Source organism: Pimephales promelas, chromosome 2, assembly GCF_988280905.1.
Source record: "Pimephales promelas chromosome 2, fPimPro1.hap1.1, whole genome shotgun sequence".
Classification (NCBI taxonomy): Eukaryota; Metazoa; Chordata; class Actinopteri; order Cypriniformes; family Leuciscidae; genus Pimephales; species Pimephales promelas.
Genome location: NC_142770.1, coordinates 5,920,819 through 5,942,856, shown reverse-complemented (window position 1 = coordinate 5,942,856; position 22,038 = coordinate 5,920,819). Strand labels below are relative to the sequence as shown.

The window sequence follows — 22,038 nt, the reverse complement described above, 5'->3', positions numbered from 1 at the left end:
TAAAGTTTTCTTTCAGTCCACCTGCTCTCTCATTGCGGTCAATCAATGGTTCATTCGACTCACCTGAGTTTCTCCAGTCTACAGTTTATATTCTCTAATGCGATCTGGAGTTTCTTCACTCCTGAATCCTGCAGATTATTGTTGCTCATGTCAAGCTCTTTCAGACTGGAGTTTGATCTCAGGACTGTAGCGAGAGTTGAACAGCTTTCCTCTGTTAGATCACACTTACTGAGCCTGAAATAATAATAATGATAATAATAATGATAATAACAACAAAGCATCAATGAAGAAGCATGATGATACTTTTCACTATATTGCTGTGATTGCTGTGGTGTTGAGTGTAACTGAAATGTACTTACTTCAGTATCTTCAGCTCACACACAGGATTCTTCAGTCCCTCACAGATCTTTTTGACTCCTGAGTCCAACAGACGGCTGTTGTTCAGGTTCATCTCTTTCAGGATGGTTTTGGAGGAGAGAACAGTAGCTAGAACCGAACAGCTTTTCTCTGTCAGCTCACAGTTATTCAGCCTAAACACAAAATCAGCATTATTTATTATTCAACACACATCAGATCAACAGGTCTTCATATATTCAGTGACAGTCTTTTATAATGAATAATCAAAAATAATGTATAAATCATGTTTACCCACTTAATTTTCTCCAGTTTGCTATGAGAGTCCATTAAAAGAGCAGAGAGCTTCTTCCCATCCAGATCTCCTAGTTTATCTTCACTCCGATCCAGTTCTGTCAGAAGTAATGGACTTGTACCCAGAACTTCAGTAAGATACTGACATGCTTCACGTGCAGCAGGACTTTTCAAAAATCTAAACAAAGTAGATTATCATTTTATCTCAAATAATCTTAAAATGTAAGGCCTTTTGCAACACTCTTTCTTTTTAATTGGCCCAGTTAATTTGCATAGTCTGTGGTTAGTGTCTTAGTGCAAAGATCTTATTTTGCTTCTTTTGGAGGATTAATTCGATTCTTTTGGAGAATTTACGAGAATAACACGTCCAAGTGATCTGAAGGCATGGGCGCTTCTGTCTGCACTTGCGCTGGAAGTGATCGCTCTCGCGTGTACGTCACATATTGTTTGCACAGAGATTTCGGAAGTTTTACCTTTCACTGTGAAGATCTAAATATCGAAATCGTCTTCCATTGCGATTTCCTGTATATCTAAATATGTTTAGATCAACTCAAGTAACCACATGTTGGGTAAATTTCTTTGTTCTAGAAACATTTGATGGTTTGCATTGATTTTCTTTAAATTGGTAATGGAATTGTAATAATACATTTACTTGACATAATAAATTGTTATATTTGATTGTTCTAACAGACTTTGACTTTATTTTCATTACAGCTAAATTAGTCAAACATAAACATGTATTTAATGATGCACAGATATTATTGTTAAACCTTTTTTCATTTATGGAGTCAGATGAAATGAGTTAATACATAAGATAAAATGTATTGCATTTAATCAAAAATCACTTTGCCATGGGAAAGACAGAACAAGCTTGAAAACTTCGCCTCTAATCGAACGTCGCCTTTGGATCGATTTAGTAGGTCTTACAAGGCATTAGTTGTGATTGCGTTCAATTTGTTGTGAAGTAGCAATACACTGCTTCACTTTCTGGGAATGGGAAATGTGATAAAAGTCTATTAAAACTGGCTGACTGGGTTCTTTGAGACGGTCAGTTTATTTTTCAAAAACATTGGTGCATCATATTCTAGTTATTTTTTTAATAATTTCATAGACATGTTTTATTGTTGTATCTTTATTTTTTAACATATATTTTCAAAACAGTCTTAAAATATTTTCATTATGACACACTTTATAAATTTAAAACACTCACCTCAGTGTTAGTTTACAGTCAGGTTTTTGTGCTACATCAAGGAGCTCCTTCACTCCTGATTCTCCAGGATCATTTCCTGTGAGATCCAGCTCTATCAGGTGTGAAGGGTTTGATCTCAGAGCTGAAGCCAGAGCTTTATAACCTTCTTCAGTGATACTGCAGTCTGAAAGTCTGTAAAACAAAAATCAAGCGTAGCATCAGTTCTGGCAGGTAACATTTATCAACTGGTATCAGCTGACTCCCAGCTGATCCACGTCTACCTATAGCAATACAACATCTGTACTTATATAAGCTCCTTCAGTATTATGGGCAGCTATCGGGTTTCTCAGGAGCAAAGCGCCCTCCTCCACCCCCAGCTCCCCAGTCAGGATTTGGCATTCTGATCCTCATCTGGATCAGACTAAATTCTTGAATTATGTTTTACATTATATTTATATTTAAATATTTATATTTAAAGCTGCAGTCCATAGCTTTTCCTCTTTGTCGCCATCTCTGTTCGAAATTGTAAATTGGCATGAAACAGCGCGGAAGAACACAGTGTTTTGAGGCGAGTGCTGCTGTCAATCACCGCGCTGTGTGGATACTGTCATACAGAATCAAAGATTTACTTTTTGAAAGTTTGACCAACATAAGAATATTCACCGGAAAATGTCTTCTGAACAAGTAACATCCATTTCATTCTGATCAACTAAGGGGGAAAAAGCATTCGACATGATAAGCTTCGCTAGATTTAATCAACGTGATTTACAGCAACCGTGCAAATTATAGCCTACTTTGTTCTCAAATTGTTCATGTTAAAAACATCAGCATTGCGTGACTAATGTTAAATTTAATGTGTTTTATGGTTACCTGTGTAGTTCAGAATTCATATTCTCCATAATAGCAAAATGAGAAAACACAACAAAGGAAACTCAATAACTGTGTGAATTAAGAAAACGTACTGTTACACGATTGAACTATTGAAATGTCTTACATGTTCAGCAGAAAAAAGCAGTCTCTTCTTCCGTTTTGAACCCCTTCAAAACACGGAGTTCACACACTTTTCAAAAGCCCCGCCAATGTTTAAATCCTTGTGTTCCATGAGACGGTTTATTTCTCTTTCTCTAGACACCTTAAATCCGAAGGACGAAGTCTTTTGGGTTTAATAACTGCTGAATCTCCAGTTGACACTGATGATTGTTGTTTGGATCTTTCTGGATGCCATAAGTTTAATTATGTGAAGTGCTGCAAGAAAAGCCTATACATCTCTACATCTCCTCACGGGCAGTATAGCCGGCTAGCCGAAACTCCTTCTTTGCGCTTACGGGTGTGATGTCATAGATATCTATATAAAGGCTAGATGTGTCACGCCGGAGTATTTATCGTCATCACCGGCGGCCATCTTGTCACAGACAGGCTTTCTGGCAGGCTCTGTGGTATGTGATATAAGAAATACACTCTTATCTCATTGAAATCTTGACGGATTTACAAACGGTTTGGTTTCTTACAAACGTTATTAACATGGCTATAATTCTGGATTATTATTTATTTATACACTTATTATTCATAAGTATGCAGTATCATAACTACATCTCTGGCATTTATAACAAACCAGGCTGTTTGAAAATCTGTAGAAAATTGAGCAAGTTACGGTGATTTAAAAAGTACATGCACCATCAAAACAATGTTACCAGTGAGCGAGCTGTCTGTGACAAGATGGCCGCCAGGTGCTGACGTCGACCTCCATTGGCCAGCAGCGCGGACGACACATCTAGCCTTTATATACATATCTATGTGTGACGTAATGACGCAGAGACATGCTCGAATTTCCCGCGGAAACCCACCAGTACCACTTGAATTAAAATCATTATTAAAAGCAATCCGTTTTGAATCTAGCTATGGCAAGCAGATAGTTTTGACCACTGGCAGAATGTTTTTTTTTTAAATAATTATTTTGGATTATTTTTAACTTAAAAAAGTTACGGACAGCAGCTTTAACTAATGATATCTGCTAAACAATCATTTTGGTTCTGTTCGGTGGGTTTACCCTAATGGGGGTTATTGCTGCTCTCCCTGCTCTTATCCATGCTAGGCTGCGTGAATGCGCAGGGAGTTCTTGCCCAGAACAGAACCATACCACCAATCCAAACTGTATGCTAATTGTCATTCGTATCCTGACAGAAATAAGTCATTAATTCTTTGTTTGGACAGAGATTAGTTGCATGCTTATAAATGCATTCTAAAAAACTACTTGGAACAACTAAAACACATTTATACAATTTAATTAGTTACATAATATTTTATTTTATTTATTTATTTATTTAATATGGACATAGCAATAACATTGGACGAACCAGATGCATTGTTTAAAGTGTAATAGCACATGTGCTAATTTTGTGATATTTAAAATCAGTTTAAGCCAGTTTATTCAGTTATTCTGATAAAAGGAGCATTTACAAATGCATATTAACTTTCAAAATTGTTGATAAATAAAAATACATACTTGAGTTTCTCCAAACTGCATTGTGCATTTTTCAGCAGAGGACAGATTTTCATTACTCCTGAGTCTCCTAGTTTATTCCAACTCAGATCCAACTTTATCAGGTTTGAAGGGTTTGAATTAAAGGCTGAAGTCAGAGCAGCACAACCTTCTGCTGCAATACTGTTATTAATCAATCTGAAGAGAAAGAAAACAAAGACATTCTTCTTCGTCGTGTTTTAGCCGCAAACACTATGATAATAACAGAGAGAGATACATCTGAGATGGTTAATTTAATAACCCCCAAAACAGCAATAACAGTATTTGATTAGACTCTGAAATGGATTAGATACTGGAGAGAATCTAACAATTTAAAATACTCACAGTAGTGTGTTGAGTTTACAGTGCTTATCCTGCAGTAGAGCAGCGACGTGACTCACTCCTGTGTCTCCAAGTTTACGTTTACTCAGATTCAGCTTTCTCAGGAGTAACGGGTTTCTACCTACAATTCTAGTCACATACTGACAGCCTTCATCTGCATCAGGACCCAAAAACCTGCAGAAGGGAAGATGAATTAACATTGTATAATGAAAAACAGCGTAAATGTGTAAAATGTTTTTCCTTTTATTTTATTTTAATCCATTTCATCGGCCCTCACCTCAGTGTCTTCAGTTGAAAGTTTGGATCCTGTAGTAAATCAATAAACTCCTTCACTCCTGATTCTCCAGGATCATTTCCTGTGAGATCCAGCTCTATCAGGTGTGAAGGGTTTGATCTCAGAGCTGAAGCCAGAGCTTTATAACCTTCTTCTGTGATACTGCAGTCTGAAAGTCTAAATAATACAACTGTAATAAATTACTCATTTAATTATTTAAACATTACTCATTTTTCTGCATGTTGTGCACCAATGCATTCACTGCTGGCTACCGTATCTGCAAAATAGTATGTTTACCATATTTTGAATTTTTTTTACAGACCAGATTTAGGCTTTAACTTTGATTCATGTTTACATGAACTGAATTCAGACCTGAGTATCTGCAGTGTACACTGTGAATTTTCTAGTAGACTGGAGACTTGTGTTACTCCAGAGTCTCCAATTTTATTCTCACTCAGATCCAGCTCTCTGAGGTTTGAAGGGTTTGAGGTAAAAGCAGCGACCAGAGCAGCACAACCTTCTTCAGTTATACAGATGTTATTTAACCTGTAGAAACAAAGTGAAAAATATAGCTTCACGAAGCATTTAACTGGGTTCAAGCACTTTAAGCTTTAACATTGTTGACTGTATTAAATATATTGATGGTAGTTTCTATTTAAAACTAATGTTAAGATGGGATTTTAGTTTTGAATGTTTTATGGTCATCTGTTTAGATATAAAAATATATATAACAAATAAATGTATATACAATGTATATATATACACTCACCTAAAGGATTATTAGAAACACCATACTAATACTGTGTTTGAGCTCATTTCATCTTCAGAACTGCCTTAATTCTATGTGGCATCGATTCAACAAGGTGCTGAAAGCATTCTTTAGAAATGTTGGCCAATATTGATAGGAAAGCATCTTGCAGTTGATTGAGATATGTGGAATGCACATACGGGGAAAAATACACATCTATTGGGTTGAGATCTGGTGACTGTGGGGGCCATTTTAGTACAGTGAACTCATCGTCATGTTCAAGAAACCAATTTGAAATGATTCGAGCTTTGTGACATGGTGCATTATCCTGCTGGAAGTAGCCAACAGAGGATGGGTACACGGTGGCCATAAAGGGATGGACATGGTCAGAAACAATGCTCAGGTAGGCTGTTGCATTTAAACGATGCCCAATTGGCACTAAGGGGCCTAAAGTGTGCCAAGAAAACATCCCCACACCATTACAACACCACCACCACCAGCCTGCACAGTGGTAACAAGGCATGATGGATCCATGTTCTCATTCTGTTTACGCCAAATTCTGACTCAACCATCTGAATGTCTCAACAGAAATCGAGACTCATCAGACCAGACAACATTTTTCCAGTCTTCAACTGTCCAATTTTGGTGAGCTGTTGCAAATTGTCGCCTCTTTTTCCTATTTGTAGTGGAGATGAGTGGTACCCGGTGGGGTCTTCTGCTGTTGTAGCCCATCCGCCTCAAGGTTGTGTGTGTTGTGTCTTCTTCACAAATGCTTTGCTGCATACCTCGGTTGTAAGGAGTGGTTATTTCAGTCAAAGTTGCTCTTCTATCAGCTTGAATAAGTCGGCCCATTCTCCTCTGACCTCCAGCATCAACAAGGCATTTTCGCCCACAGGACTGCCGCATACTGGATTTTTTTCCCTTTTCACACCATTCTTTCTAAACCCTAGAAATGGTTGTGTGAAAATTCCAGTAACTGAGGAGATTGTGAAATACTCAGACCGGCCCGTCTGGCACCAACAACCATGCCACGCTCAAAATTGCTTAAATCACCTTTCTTTCCCATTCCGACATTCAGTTTGGAATTATCCAAAGCTAAGCAACGCATACAATTATACAACTAATAGGTTGGCTATTGTTTTACTTACTTCAGCTTTACCAGTCTGCAATCTACATTTGCAAACAGAGATGAGATGATCTTCATTCCTGAGTCTCTGAGAATACTGCAACCTAAATCCAGCTCTTTCAGATTCGAAGGGTTTGAATTTAAAGCTGCAGCTAAAGCATTACAATCTTCTTCTGTAACGTCGGTGTTATTCAGACTGTATAAAGAGAAAACTAAATGTCAGTACCTTAGTAAAGATGTTAGTCCGATACTACTTTTACTGTTATATTTATTACATATACTATTTTAAGTGACCATTGATAATGATGATGATGCAAATACAAATACATACATGAAAATTTGTTTAGCACTCACCATTTCACATTATAAATAAAATACAGATTTAAAAGCACTTTAACTTGTCATCATAACAACGACACAACTTACATTAGTGTGTTGAGTTTACAGTGTTTATCCTCCAGTACAGGAACAAGTTTCTTCAATCCCGAGTATCCCAGTTGACATTCATTCAGATTCAGCTCTCTCATAAGTAACAGGTTTTCACCCAGAACATTAGTCAGATTCTGACAGACTTCCTCTGCTTCAGGACTCAAAAACCTGCAGAATGGAAATTGATACAAATTGAAATCAATTCACAACTAAGCTTGATGTAGCATTTGATTCTAATGTAAAAAGTCTGAAATGGGTAATCCTGAATTTACTTTTATTGAAATATTTCAGTGCAGCAGTACTTTCATCAATTAATTTGCCTGAATGTCACTTATTTTGTATTATTGCATCATATGTCACCTTATTGTGAGTTTACTGTCTTGTTTGTGTGGTAGATCAAGGAGATGCTTGACTCCTGATTCTCCAGGATCATTTCCTCTGAGATCCAGCTCTATCAGGTGTGAAGGGTTTGATCTCAGAACTGAAGCCAGTGCTTTATAACCTTCTTCTGTGATACTGCAGTTTGAGAGTCTACAGAAAAGAGATTTCAATCAAACATTCATCTGAATATAGAGAGAAATGAAATGCCTAGTCTTAGACATGGTAAATCTAGAGTCTAAGATTAATATGCTAGACATTAAATGACCTGAGTTTCTCCAGTTTGCAGTTCTCGTTCAGTCCATCAGAGAGCAGCCTCACTCCTGAATCCTGCAGATTATTATTGCTCAGATCAAGATCCTTCAGACTGCTGGAGTCTGAACTGAGAACTGAAGCCAGAGCTGAACAGCTATCCTCTGTTACCACACACTGCCTGAGTCTGAAAAATAAATGTCAATGTATTTGCGTGAGACTATTTCCAGTGTGAGATGCATGCTACAGAAGCAGACAGTATCTAGCGCCTCTTGAGGCCAAGGGAGTGAGGTTTACTGCACAGCTCTTACTGTTTGGCTTCTGTTATAGTCTCATAGTTTTTCTCTCACACGTCTCATGATCAGTTAACATATAGCTTTCCTGATTCTTATAACTCTTTTATTTTAACCTTTCCACAAAAGGAAAACCTCGCGCCGTCCTCTCACGTCCCTCGCCCTCGATCATCCTGCTCGCCACAGCCAACTAACTAGAAATTTTGTGTGAAATAAATTTCAAACACTGGTGGTGACAGCTAACGTTAGCCTTGCAGAAGGAAGAGTGATTTCTCTGTTTGCGCTGTTCTGGATTAGTGGGTGTGGCTTGCGGAGCTGTGCAATGTAGTGCATTGTGGGACTTGTAGTCTTTTAATACAAATGCTTTTCTTTTCACAAATCTTTTCTCGGTCAAAAGGGCACCAAATTCAAAAATGATTTTACATTTCGACTACATATATGATCCACTTTCAATAAAGATTAATGTTGAAACTGATGGTATTGAAATCCATTATTTATAAACACTAAATCACACCTTTTGTCTGTTGTCACATAACTTACCTCAGTATCTCCAGTTTACACTTTACACTCTTCAGTCCAGAGCAGAGATGAATTACTCCTGAACTCTGTAGATTATTATTGCTCATATTCAGCTCTTCCAGATTGTTATCTGATTCGAGAGCTTTGGCCAGACTTGAACAGCTTTTGTCTGATAAGTCACAATTGTTTAACCTACAAGAGAAATTGAGAATACAAAGAAAAATTGAATACCAACAAAGGATTTGCTATACAAGTATATATATAAATTCTTTAATTAATTTATACGATTGATAAATATACGACAGTAATAGGCCTAAGAGATAAAGATGATGCATACAATATACATTTAAATTTAAAGATGTTGTTTTAACCACTACAAAAAAATTGTTGGAAACATAGAATTTCCTGGGTGTTTAAAATAGTTTCTAAGTTATCTTAATAATCAATAATGGTAATAGATAACCATAACAATTGTAAATTAATACGATTAAATAACATTCGTAGTATAGAGCACATACTCTTTATAATCGTTTTTAAAATTGTGGTTTTATTTTATACTGGCATTGATAAGGTTAATGCCAGGAATTTCAAAGAAAGGGCGAGGAATTAGAGAGTTAGGCTGGTGCGCCTGTGTTATATTTGATCTGCATTACAATTAAAAGTTCAGAAACAGAACAAGGGCCCATGTGTCCTGCAGAGTTGAGCTCCAACCTTAATTAACATATCTGAACCAACTAATCAAGCTCTTCAGAATTACTTGAAAATCACAAGATGAAGCAGTTTCGACTATTGTAGGGCAGTGGGCCTTTAGGAGCCAGGTTGAAGACCTCTGCTTTAAATGACTTACAGAGCTTTTTTGGAGAGTTTCACAACTTCCAACAGTCTAAAGAGACACTCGTCTGATTTCTTGAATTTCTGAAGATCAAACTCCTCCATCTCCTCTTCTGATGTCAACAACACAAAGGCCACAGCAGACCACTGGGCAGGTGAAAGGTCAGCAGATGAGAGACTTCCTTCTCGAAGTTGAGTCTGAATCTCTTTCACCAGAGTTTGATCATTCAGCTCATTCAGACAGTAGAACAGATTGATGGATCTCTCTGGAGTCAGAGTTTTATCCAATTTCTCCTTGATGTACTGAACTATCTCCTTTTTGCTCTGGTCATTGTCTTCTTGCTGTGTCAACAGTCCTCGTAAGAGTGGACGATTTGTCTGGAGAGACAGACCGAGGAGGAAGCGAAGGAAAAGGTCCAGATGTCCAGTTTCACTCTCGAGCGCCTTGTCCACTGCAGTCTTGAGCAAATCAATCATGGCGTCATTGTTGTTTTCCTGTTCTGCAGACTCTTTAATAAACACACTTTTCTTCTCTATGTCTAGAAACAGATGTGCAAAAAGGGCTGCAATAAACTCTTGAATACTCAAGTGAACAAAGCAGAAAGTGGTACCAGAGATGATCCCTCTTTCCTCCTTGAAGATCTGGGTACACATGCCTGAGTACACTGATGCTTCAGATACGTCAATACCACAGTCTTCCAGGTCTGTGTCATAGAAGATCAGGTTGTTTCTTTCCAGCTGATGAAATGCCAGTTTCCCCAGTGAAAGGATGGCGTCTTTATCCCAGGAAAAATCAGGTGTGTATTTTCCTTCATACTTTCGTCTGCTCTGCAGGATCTGAAAGCGGAGAAAGTGTGTGTACATTTGTGTCAGAGTCTTCGGAGTGTCTTCAGTATTTGATTGTGTTTTAGAGGCTTCATCAGACTGATTGTCATTATTTCTTTTCTCTCCCAAAATGTTTCCCAAAACAGTGGCCGAAATCCAGCAGAAGACTGGGATGTAGCACATGATGAAGAGACTCTTTGATTGTTTAACATTGTCAATGATTTCGTTGGCCAGATCCACATCCGAGAATCTCTTCCTGAAGTATTCCTCCTTCTTTTGTGCATCATTGAATCCTTGTACTTCTGTCACGCGGTCGATACAGTCAGGAGGAATCTTACTGGCAGCGGCTGGTCTGGTGGTGATCCAGATGAGAGCAGAAGGAAGCAGATTTCCCTTGATGAGGTTCGTCAGGAGAACATCCAGAGAGGCTGGTGACGATACGTCACACCACGTCCCATTGCCATCAAAGTTTAGGGGAAGACGACATTCATCCAATCCATCAAGGATGAACAGGACTTTTAATTTATCATTTCTTGCAAGGTTCAATCCTTTTATCTCTGGGAAAAACTGACTTATAAGACTTGTTAAACTTTGTTTTTCTTTCTCCTTTAAGTTCATCTCTCGAAATGCAAGAGGAAATTTGAAAGTAATATCCTGATTTTCTTTTCCTTCAGCCCAATCCACAATAAACTTTTGCACAGAAATGGATTTTCCGATGCCAGCAACTCCTTTTGTCAGTACAGTTCTGATCTCTTTGTTTTGTTCAGATGGTTCAAACAAATTTTTGCACTCAACTGGAATCTCTTGTGATTCTTGCCGCCTGGAAGCAGCCTCAATCTGTCTTACTTCATGTTCAGCATTGACTTGTTGAATGGCACCCTGAGTCATATAGAGATCTGTGTAGATGTTATTCAGAAGCTTGGAGTCACCGTGTTTTCCAATTCCTTCAGATACAGATTGATGCCTGTTCTTCAGGTTTGATTTTAGCGGTCGTTGATGAATGAGGACCAGCTCATCTAACACACAAATGTTAATAAAAACCAGATATGCATCATTCTCTTGAACATTTTATAAGTGAAATTAACAGATTGTTATGCCCATTAAACTCTTACCTTGTAGAGCATCTGCAGCCTCAACTTCATTCATATCTTTCAGGAAGTAGAGAGTCAGATCAAGAGCCGCTTCTTTAATATCACGCATTTCCTCTGTAAAGTCTTGCACAAAGTATTGTGTGTTTCCTCTATTAAGTATTTTCTTAAACTTTTCCAGCTCATTCTTCAGAAATATGATTATTTTGTTCTCAACATCCTGAAAAAAAGCAAGAAAAATATGTGTCAACCAAGAAACCAAATCCTATACCCTTTGTTATATACATTTAATTTTTTTTTAATTTAAACAATTTACTTGAAGTACAAATTACAGGCAAGCAACAGTGAAATGAACTCATTTAGTTTGACAATTATGACCATATGTAAGGTAAAGTGGTGGTGAATACAAAAACACAAACAGCAGGCCCTGTTCCAGAAATAAATCAATGCTTCTAAAATGAATGAGGCTGCTCTGATAAAGTGCAGATGAAGGCTGAGCAATGGCTCCCCCATAGCATTGTAGGCTACAGAGGGACAGATAATAATATTTACAAGTCATCACTTTTACCAAAAATTGGAAAATAAATTGAAATAATATTTTGCTTTGTATATTTTTCTATAAATCTAAGTCTCCCTTTACATTGTTTTTATGTGTTTTTATGTCATGTCCTGCTGAGAACCAAAAAACAAAAAAAGTTCAGAAACTTTCTTTACTTTCTTATGAAAGTTCTTTTGTAAGAAACAAATGGGATAAATACATTTTTGAAAAGGAAATTGAAAGTATTCCAATATTATGCTATGTCATCTGTAGACGACACCAGGAACTAAAGAGATGAACAGGCAAAAACGTCTTGGGTTATGGGAATTCCCCCAGCGTAGCACGTCTGAAGCATGAATGAAATCTGTCCAATCCTAATTGGTGATGCGTCATGATGTAGTAGATGACGGCATAACCTTAAGCTACGAAGGGATGCCCAGAGCACACACACATCAGCTTTTTTTGTGATGAAGCAAGCACTCTCCCCATGATAGGTGTGGAGACGAGACGCAGTGTTTCATTCCCTTCTTGGGGAATAAGGGTTACAGTCGTAACCCAAGACGTTCCCCTTCGAAGGAACTCGCACTTCGGCATCGTCGTGATGACACTTTAGGGAACGAAATACCCACTATGCCACACTGTAATCACACACGCCCTAGTGTGGTGTGTGTGTGTGACCAGGCACACTCTCCCCCTTCCTCCCTCTCCCCCTCCCCCTTTTAAATAGTTAAATAACATGTGTTTGTTATAAAATAAATCATAAGCATTTATGTTTGTTTTACTTACCTTGAAGATCCATAGGAGATTTTCTTTGAAATTCTTGCGGAAGCGTTGATTCTTCAAATCTGAGTCTGATTTCACAGATTGAACCCTGGTAGAAAAGAAAGAGGATTATTATTAGGGACCAAGCCCTGAAAGGGCGAAGGCCCTTTTGTTTTCCTTAGGATAATTTTTTTTTAAATGTTCTATTGACTATTCGGGCACTTTTGGGGCCCTTAACATGCTCAAAAACTCTTGAAACTTTGCACATGGTTCAGAACCCGTGGCCATCAGGGCCTGGCTGATGCTGGTACCCGGGCGTCGCAGTAGGGCTCGACAGCGCCCCCTGCAATGGGCTCAGAAAACTTGGTCCATAAATCAAACACGCTTGCATGTAATAATATGAAACTCGGTACAAATATACATCTCATCGGTTCATATATACTTCACACTCTTCACACTTCTACAACCCCAGCCCAACAGGAAGTCAGATATTTACGGTTGTTTGGAAAACGCATGCAATGGAATTTGAAATACTCCTCCTAGAGAATTCAAACACATGGCACGAAAGTCAAGCATGAAGTCAAGACATTGAGGATGAAAGTTTGCGAGGGGATTTTTGACATCTCGAACGGTTTGGCCGTGACGAGGAAACGCAAATATGCGTTTAGGTAACTAAAGGAACCGGGGTTGCGGTGCCACCGGCTTGGGCCCGTCATTGCTGCTCGCAGCTATATTTATTTTTGCATTTCAATCCATACTAATGGCTCAACAATAAAAAGTTATGTAGGGGCGATATCCTCTTAGTTGTAATAATAGACTTATATGTATTCCACTTGAACCTGGTGACTAAAATTTATGAGCTCATTGCAACTTTACATTTTTAAACTTTATATTTATATATGGATCACTGCAAACTGTCAGTTTGCTTCAAAAGGCACAGGTACATTACATGTAAAGAAAACATGTTATATAAATAAAAACATATTTTGACACAGTAGATCCTTTTAAGATGAAGTTTAATTTCTGGTTCTAAATTGTAAAATGTAATCTGTCGTATATTGTGTTCTCACCTGTTGAGAAGAAAAGTTGCCAGTTCCACATCACTCTTCAATTCCTTCTGTGCTTTTAGAGCTTCCCACCGTTTAAATTCTGCACCAATATTTACTGTGGTATTTTGCCCTTTGTTACTAAACCACACACAAAAAGAAGAAAATCACATAAAAATGTACAGATTCACTGTTGTCAATTTCATTTGGTCATACCATTGTCAAGCCAGCAGCTTACTACTACCCACTTCATCAGTACAGAAAGGAGGTTTATTGGAAAAGCAGTTTTATTAAGAACACAAGAAATATGTTTTGATAGATGATGGTGTTTTCTCACTGAAGTTCAGTCCATCACCATTTAAATGGTCACTCTTTATAGACACTGAGCTGGACACACTAATTACACAAAGCTTTACTAAAGGATACTAGAGGTTCATTTAAAGAGGTTTGACGTTGCAAATGGTACTTCTATATTTTGCCCCTGTGTGTAATGTATTTATACTTGATTACCTGTTCTGTATTTCCACTGTGGAATGTAGCGCCCTATGGCTACCTGTGTTATTGAATGACCATGTTCATTAACAAGTACAGCAGTTTACAAATTTCTTTCAATACACTTTGATTTATTCTTAAATTTAGTCATTTTCCAGTACATACACCAAGTTAAAATCACTGCATGTTTGTGTAACGTGTTTGTTCTGTTTTGGTTTGGTTCTGTCATTTTCTTCTGTGATATTCTGTGTGTTTGTTTTGTATTTTGTATCAAGTGTTTGTTTTGGATTCTCATTCGCTTTATATAGACACACATCTCGTGACAGTTAGATGTGATGACAGATTTTACTTATTTAATAATAATAATGAATCAATGGATCGCTTGTAAGATGCTTGGAGAAACAGATGAAATACCTTCTATTACATGGTGTTTTCTCACTGAAGGTTGGTCCATCATCTTTTGACTGGTCACTCTTCATAGACACAGAGGACAAATATGAGCCTGATCTTACTCTAATAACAAAGAGACAAGAGAAGAAAAAGCACTTTCTCATTTGAAAAGTCTCATTTGAAAAAGGTTTAATATGGTAATTAGATGGGTAGATTGAAAAAAAACTAGAGCAAAGGAGGCTTTCTTTGAACTCTCCGCCTGCTCTTACACTGAAAAGATCTGCTAAGTTTTTCAGTATATGTGTAGCAACAATAAGAATCCCATAAACTCTCCAGGGTCAGGTGTGTTCGAGGTCCTTGAGATGTTTTGACATGCCCTGACATTTTTGCTTTTTTCGGTTGCTGTATTTTATAGTAAATATAGTAAAAACTTTATAATCTATTTCATCTGTAACAGTAATTGGCTATCTGTGCGTTAGTTCACACACCCAGACAACCGAAAATGAAAATTATGTCAGACTCACCCTCATGTCGTTCCAAGCCCGTAAGACCTCCGTTCATCTTCGGAACACAGTTTAAGATATTTTAGATTTAGTCGGGGAGCTTTCTGTTCGTCCATTGGAAATCTATGTACCTTATACTGTCCTTGTCCATAAAGGCAATACAGACATCATCAAAGTAGTCCATGTGAGATGAGTGGGTTAGTTCGAATTTTTTGAAGCATCGAAAATATTTTTTGGTTCAAACATAGCAAAAACAATGACTTTATTCAGCATTGTATTCTCTTCCGGTTCTGTTGTCATTGCTCGTTCACGATTCCAATGACGCGGCTGACGTGTAATCTTGTACGCCCGAGCTTTGTTTACAGTCTGATGGAGACGCGCGCTGTATTCAAGCTTTTCTATATTGTTTGTATTTTGGTATTGCAAAATTTTTAAAAAATGGTTTGAAAGTGTGCATGTCGCGGATGTCCTAATCGGGCGCACAAGATAACACGTCAGCAGCATCATTGGAATCGTGAACGAACAATGACAACAGAACCAGAAGAGAATACAATGCTGAATAAAGTCGTTGTTTTTGCTATGTTTGGACCAAAAAGTATTTTCGATGCTTCAAAAAATTCGAACTAACCGACTCATGTCACATGGACTACTTTGATGATGTCTGTATTGCCTTTATGGACAAGGACAGTATAAGGTACATACATTTTCAATGGAGGGACAGAAAGCTCGCCGACTAAATCTAAAATATCTTAAACTGTGTTCTGAAGATGAACGGAGGTCGTACGGGCTTGGATCGACATGAGGGTGAGTCATTAATGACAAAATTTTCATTTTTGGGTGAACTAACCTTTTAATAATAAATGACTTACTACATCAGCTGAATCTGTACTCCTCGAAATGAAACCAGCACTTCTGAGTTAACTTTGGTAACTATTAAACTGGATATTTTATCCAGCTGATGTGGGCGTTTTCATGGCTTGCCTCAACATTAGCGTTTGAATAGCGTGCGCTCTCAGTGGGCGTGGTCACATTACAATTTAATTAGATGAAAGGAAAAAGACTGACTTCTCTCTCTTTTCATACAGATTAAATCAACTGAGAATAGCTGTTTTTTATATAAATTACTTAATTTAAAAGAAGAGAATTTCAGCTTCATAAAGAGAAATATTTTGTGTCTCTGTGACTAATATTTACTTAGTTACAGTTCATTTTTCGGACGCGTTTCAGAATAAACTTCAATGACAGAGAAAAGGCAAAACGTGCATCATGTTTATTTTACTTTATTTGACAAAAAGAAGAACACTTTGTTTTTATTGTGAGTATGCACAAAAAACTAGACACTTAACAGGATCTAATGGTGTATAACACTTATATGCAGGATGCGATTTGCCGGGGGGGATGTGTGGGATTTCCCCCTTTCTGGTCAATGTATCCCTGCCTCTGCTTAATTATTTTTATCCCCGGTGGGGATAAATTTATCCCCCCCTCAGTGTGATCAGTGATCCTACACTAGTGGTGAGACGGATCAGAAAACTTATCACGGATCCGTGCTTTGATTAAAGTTAATTTTAGTTTTAAATGCGCTACTTTGGCTGACTCTCATATAGCTGCCGCTCTGCACGAGTCTGCAGACTTGCTAAATGTCCCTTCTGATTGGTTACACCTCGTATAATAGCCTATCAACACTTGCGAGATGGTTGCAGGTCTGCGCTGGGCTGTGGAGCTGCTTGTAGAAATGAAGGCAGCATAGCTATTCAGAATAAACATCACAATCTGATTTTCTGTTTCTATGATGACAAGCAGAGCTAGTGTCCAGTCACTGAGAATGGCCGAAGTTATACACACGGACCCGGTGTTTCACTCAACTGAGACTAAAGCAAAGGTTTTTGTCACTCACTCTTGAACATCTGGCGCGAGTGATTTCAATGTTAATTCAATGTAAAGACGCGTTTACGCGCGTCTAGAGGTTCTGCGGCGCAAATGAGGCGAATTAACAAACATAGATAATGCATCTGTTTTTTTTAATTATTATTTCACTGTAGGTCAGCATCGCGATGTAACGTTAACATTATAACTTTAACGTAACAGCAGCAGTAAAACTGTTTCTATTATGGTTTAACTTTGCAATCAATCCCTGGTTCAGGAGAGGCTGATATAAATTAGCCTCTAACGTTACCCTATTAATCTATTGATTTAATTATTGCATGTTTTTTGTGCATGATCACAGTTCATATATGTGTGGGAAGCTATTAAAAATTGCGTTAGGATACTTCATGAGTTATTAAGAATTTTTTTCCTGCAAATGCAGTGATGAAGTTCATGAATTTTTTTATGATTTTTTTTTTTTCAAAACATCCCCCCCTCTGTTTTTTTCACAAATCGCACCCTGCTTATATGTAAGATCAAAATCAGCAGAGTAATTTGAGTGTTCACTCTTCACTTTTAAGAAAAATAGTGAGCCTATCGCGCCGGCGCGATAGCTGACCCCAGGGGGTTAAATACCTTTTGGTAGATGATGTTTTTTTCTCACTGAAGGTTGGTCCATCATTTTTTGAATGGTCACTCTCCACAGATACAGAGCTGGACACACGTGAGAACAATCTTTCACTAATGACAAGACGGGGAAAAAAACATTAACACATGAGGCTCAGTAAAATATATGAATGCTACTAAAAACTATTCATTATTATTCTTCACTCGAATCCAAAGGAGACATTGATTCATGATTGAACAATGCATTTCATCGCCAAGGCCAGGCAAGTTTATTGATATTCAAAGTGCTTTACTGAATAAAAATAATAAAAATAATTAAAACAGTTTAGATACACATCCAGTGACAGTTACATGTGATGACCGATTTTACTTATTTAATAATAATGAATCAATGGATCGCCTATAAGATGCTTGGAGAAACAGATGAAATACCTTTTGTTACATGGTGTTTTCTCACTGAAGGTTGGTCCATCATCTTTTGACTGGTCACTCTTCATAGACACAGAGGACAAATATGAGCCTGATCTTACTCTAATAAAGAGACAAGAGAAGAAAAAGCACTTTACTAGGAGATACAGTACTTCAGTCTCATTTAAAAAGGTTTAATATGGTAATTAGATGGGTAGATTGAAAAAACTAGATCAAAGAAGGCTTTCTTTGAACTCTCCGCCTGCTCTTACACTGAAAAGATCTGCTAAGTTTTTCAGTATATGTAGCAACAATAAGAAACCCATAAACTCTCTGGGGTCAGGTGTGTTCGAGGTCCTTGAGATGTTTTGACATTTTTGCTTTTTTCGGTTGCTTATAAACATATTAATGGCATGGGTGAAATTACACTCTATTTAGCAGAGACAGGGCTACCATAATATGTGAGCAACATGTATGTACATGTTTGTATTTTTTAGAGAATTTTGTTTATGCGTGGTTATTGAAAAAACTTAAGATGAACGTTTCTAAAATTAGGCCACAAAACACATTAAATACTGTATTTTATAGTAAATATAGTAAAAACTTTATAATCTATTGAGCAAAGGAGGCTTTCTTTCAACTCCCCGCCTGCTCTTACACTGAAAAGATCTGCAAAGTTTTTCAGTATGTGTAGCAACAATAAGAAACCAATTATATACCTTTTGGTAGATGATGTTTTTTTCTCACTGAAGGTTGGTCCATCATTTTTTGAATGGTCACTCTTCACAGACACAGAGCTGGACACGTGTGAGTCTGATATTTCACTAGTGACAAAATGGAGAAAAAAAGGAGGGTTCTCAGTAAAATATATGAATGTTTTATTAAAACCATTCTTTGTTATTCTTCACTCGAATTAAAAGGATACATTGAGTCATGAACAATGCATTTCATCACCAAGGCCAGGCTGGTACAAGGCCACACTGGTAATTCAAAGTGCTTTACTGAATAAAAATAATAAAAATAATTAAAACAGTTTAGACACACATCTCGTGACAGTTAGATGTGATGACCGATTTTACTTATTTAATAATAATGAATCAATGGATCGCCTGTAAGATGCTTGGAGAAACAGATGAAATACCTTTTGTTATATGGTGTTTTCTCACTGAAGGTTGGTCCATCATCTTTTGACTGGTCACTCTTCATAGACACAGAGGACAAACGTGAGCCTGATCTTACTCTAATAAAGAGACAAGAGAAGAAAAAGCACTTTACTAGGAGATACTTCAGTCTCATTTGAAAAAGGTTTAATATGGTAATTAGATGGGTAGATTGAAAAAACTAGAGCAAAGGAGGCTTTCTTTGAACTCTCTGCCTGCTCTTACACTGAAAAGATATGCTAAGTTTTTCAGTATATGTAGCAACAATAAAGCCTGTTTTATGCTTCTGCGTCGAATCGACGGCGTACCCCCGCAGACCCCTATCCGTCGACGCGAACCCCTCTCCGACCCCTCCGCCGTAGCTCGACGTGCACCTCCGAAAATTTGTAACTACGCGTCGTGGCGACGCAGGCAGCAAGGGCTTTGATTGGTCAGATTATACATAAATTCAGGAGTGTAGCTTTTCCGATTCCCCCTCCCGCTATTAGCGCTATTTTTAACATTTGCACCCTCGTTCTGATAATTATAATACTCGTATAAAGAAAGTAAATAAAGAATTAAATGAAAAATAAACTGTTTTATTTCATTGTTAATATATATGTCTGTATTCTTTTCTTTCTTTTTTGCTCGCAATAAACTTCAATCAATCAATAAATCAACGTTTGTTTTGAAACACAGTTTGTTGTTTATTTTCAATACAATGTTCACGGTTACATCATTGATAATACAGTACTAACCAAGTCTGCCACGGGACACATTATCCTGCCATAGCACAGTTCCATGTGGAGACTGAAAAAAATCCTTCAAGTCATTCCGAACAGGTATCGTTATGGTAGCTCGGGTGGAACCTTTATTTTACTGTCTATGGGTGGAACGGGCCCTGGACATCCGTGTTGATTCTGTGGGGATAAAGTTTGTGTCGTCTCGTTATTCAACGTCGATAAGCTCCAGCTGACAGCTGCAAAAACAACATTCTCTCTCTTTCGCTCGCGGCGCACGAAACCAAAGAGATTCGCGAACCCCCCTAGCGTTCTGGCGGCGAAATGCACCGCGATGCACCACAACCTCACGGAGAAGCATAAAACGGCCACGACGCCGTAGTGGTGACGACGTAGCTACGCCGTGGAGTTGACGCAGAAGCATAATGAGGCCTTAAGAAATCCATAAACTCTCTGGGGTCAGGTGTGTTCGAGGTCCTTGAGATGTTTTGACATGCCCTGACATTTTTGCTTTTTTCGGTTGCTTATAAACATATTAATGGCACGGGTGAAATTACACTCTATTTAGCAGAGACAGGGCTACCATAATATGTGAGCAACATGTATGTACATGTTTGTATTTTTAGAGAATTTTATTTATGCGTGGTGATTGAAAAAACTTAAGATGAAAGTTTCTAAAATAAGGCCACAAAACACATTTAATACTGTATTTTATAGTAAATATAGTAAAAACTTTATAATCTATTGAGCAAAGGTGGCTTTCTTTGAACTCTCCGCCTGCTCTTAGATGTGATGACCGATTTTACTTATTTAATAATAATAATGAATCAATGGATCGCCTGTAAGATGCTTGGAGAAACAGATGAAATACCTTTTGTTATATGGTGTTTTCTCACTGAAGGTTGGTCCATCATCTTTTGACTGGTCACTCTTCATAGACACAGAGGACAAATGTGAGGATGATCTTTCACTAATGACAAAGAGACAAGAGAAGAAAAAACACTTTACTAGGAGATACTTCAGTCTCATTTGAAAAAGGTTTAATATGGTAATTAGATGGGTAGATGGAAAAAAACTAGAGCAAAGGAGGCTTTCTTTGAACTCTCCGCCTGCTCTTACACTGAAAAGATCTGCTAAGTTTTTCAGTATGTGTAGCAACAATAAGAAACCCATTAAATACCTTTTGGTAGATGATGTTTTTTTCTCACTGAAGGTTGGTCCATCATTTTTTGAATGGTCACTCTTCACAGACACAGAGCTGGACACGTGTGAGTCTAATATTTCACTAGTGACAAAATGGGGGAAAAAAAGAAGGTTCCTCAGTAAAATATATGAATGCTTTATTAAAACCATTCATTAGTATTCTTCACTCGAATTAAAAGGAGACATTTAGTCATGAACAATGCATTTCATCACCAAGGCCAGGCAAGTTTATTGATATAGCACTTTTCATACACAATAGTAATTCAAAGTGCTTTACTGAATAAAAATAATTAAAACAGTTTAGACACACATCTCGTGACAGTTAGATGTGATGACCGATTTTACTTATTTAATAATAATGAATCAATGGATCGCCTGTAAGATGCTTGGAGAAACAGATGAAATACCTTTTGTTATATGGTGTTTTCTCACGGAAGGTTGGTCCATCATCTTTTGACTGGTCACTCGTCATAGACACAGAGGACAAATATGAGCCTGCTCTTACTCTAATAACAAAGAGACAAGAGAAGAAAAAGCACTTTACTAGGAGATACAGTACTTCAGTCTCATTTGAAAAAGGTTTAATATGGTAATTAGATGGGTAGATGGAAAAAAACTAGAGCAAAGGAGGCTTTCTTTGAACTCTCCGCCTGCTCTTACACTGAAAAGATCTGCTAAGTTTTTCAGTATGTGTAGCAACAATAAGAAACCCATTAAATACATTTTGGTAGATGATGTTTTTTTCTCACTGAAGGTTGGTCCATCATTTTTTGAATGGTCACTCTTCACAGACACAGAGCTGGACACGTGTGAGTCTAATATTTCACTAGTGACAAAATGGGGGAAAAAAGAAGGTTTCTCAGT

The 22,038-nt window shown here is 37.6% G+C and overlaps 1 protein-coding gene across 3 annotated transcripts in view; it reads right to left on the bottom strand.

The window, feature by feature from the left end:
• Window positions 1–22,038, bottom strand: part of LOC120475661 (uncharacterized) — a 45,075-nt gene that overhangs the window by 19,026 nt on the left and 4,011 nt on the right. For 2 of the 3 annotated variants that reach the window (XM_089120458.1, XM_089120467.1), the window contains exons 3-28: window positions 21,896–22,000; window positions 21,582–21,680; window positions 21,152–21,256; window positions 20,843–20,941; window positions 19,234–19,332; window positions 18,812–18,916; window positions 18,117–18,215; window positions 17,694–17,798; window positions 14,713–14,811; window positions 13,831–13,947; window positions 12,785–12,869; window positions 11,485–11,680; window positions 9,564–11,388; window positions 8,738–8,908; window positions 7,921–8,091; window positions 7,635–7,805; window positions 7,272–7,442; window positions 6,868–7,041; window positions 5,344–5,517; window positions 4,975–5,148; window positions 4,701–4,871; window positions 4,341–4,514; window positions 1,859–2,029; window positions 653–826; window positions 360–530; window positions 64–234 (exon numbers count right to left, since the gene is read on the bottom strand). In XM_089120458.1, the coding sequence (XP_088976584.1) occupies window positions 64–234; window positions 360–530; window positions 653–826; window positions 1,859–2,029; window positions 4,341–4,514; window positions 4,701–4,871; window positions 4,975–5,148; window positions 5,344–5,517; window positions 6,868–7,041; window positions 7,272–7,442; window positions 7,635–7,805; window positions 7,921–8,091; window positions 8,738–8,908; window positions 9,564–11,388; window positions 11,485–11,680; window positions 12,785–12,869; window positions 13,831–13,947; window positions 14,713–14,811; window positions 17,694–17,798; window positions 18,117–18,215; window positions 18,812–18,916; window positions 19,234–19,332; window positions 20,843–20,941; window positions 21,152–21,256; window positions 21,582–21,680; window positions 21,896–22,000 (5,376 nt within the window). The remainder of the gene's footprint in view (window positions 1–63; window positions 235–359; window positions 531–652; window positions 827–1,858; window positions 2,030–4,340; window positions 4,515–4,700; window positions 4,872–4,974; window positions 5,149–5,343; window positions 5,518–6,867; window positions 7,042–7,271; window positions 7,443–7,634; window positions 7,806–7,920; window positions 8,092–8,737; window positions 8,909–9,563; window positions 11,389–11,484; window positions 11,681–12,784; window positions 12,870–13,830; window positions 13,948–14,712; window positions 14,812–17,693; window positions 17,799–18,116; window positions 18,216–18,811; window positions 18,917–19,233; window positions 19,333–20,842; window positions 20,942–21,151; window positions 21,257–21,581; window positions 21,681–21,895; window positions 22,001–22,038) is intronic. The other variant, XM_089120461.1, reaches the window with a different exon arrangement.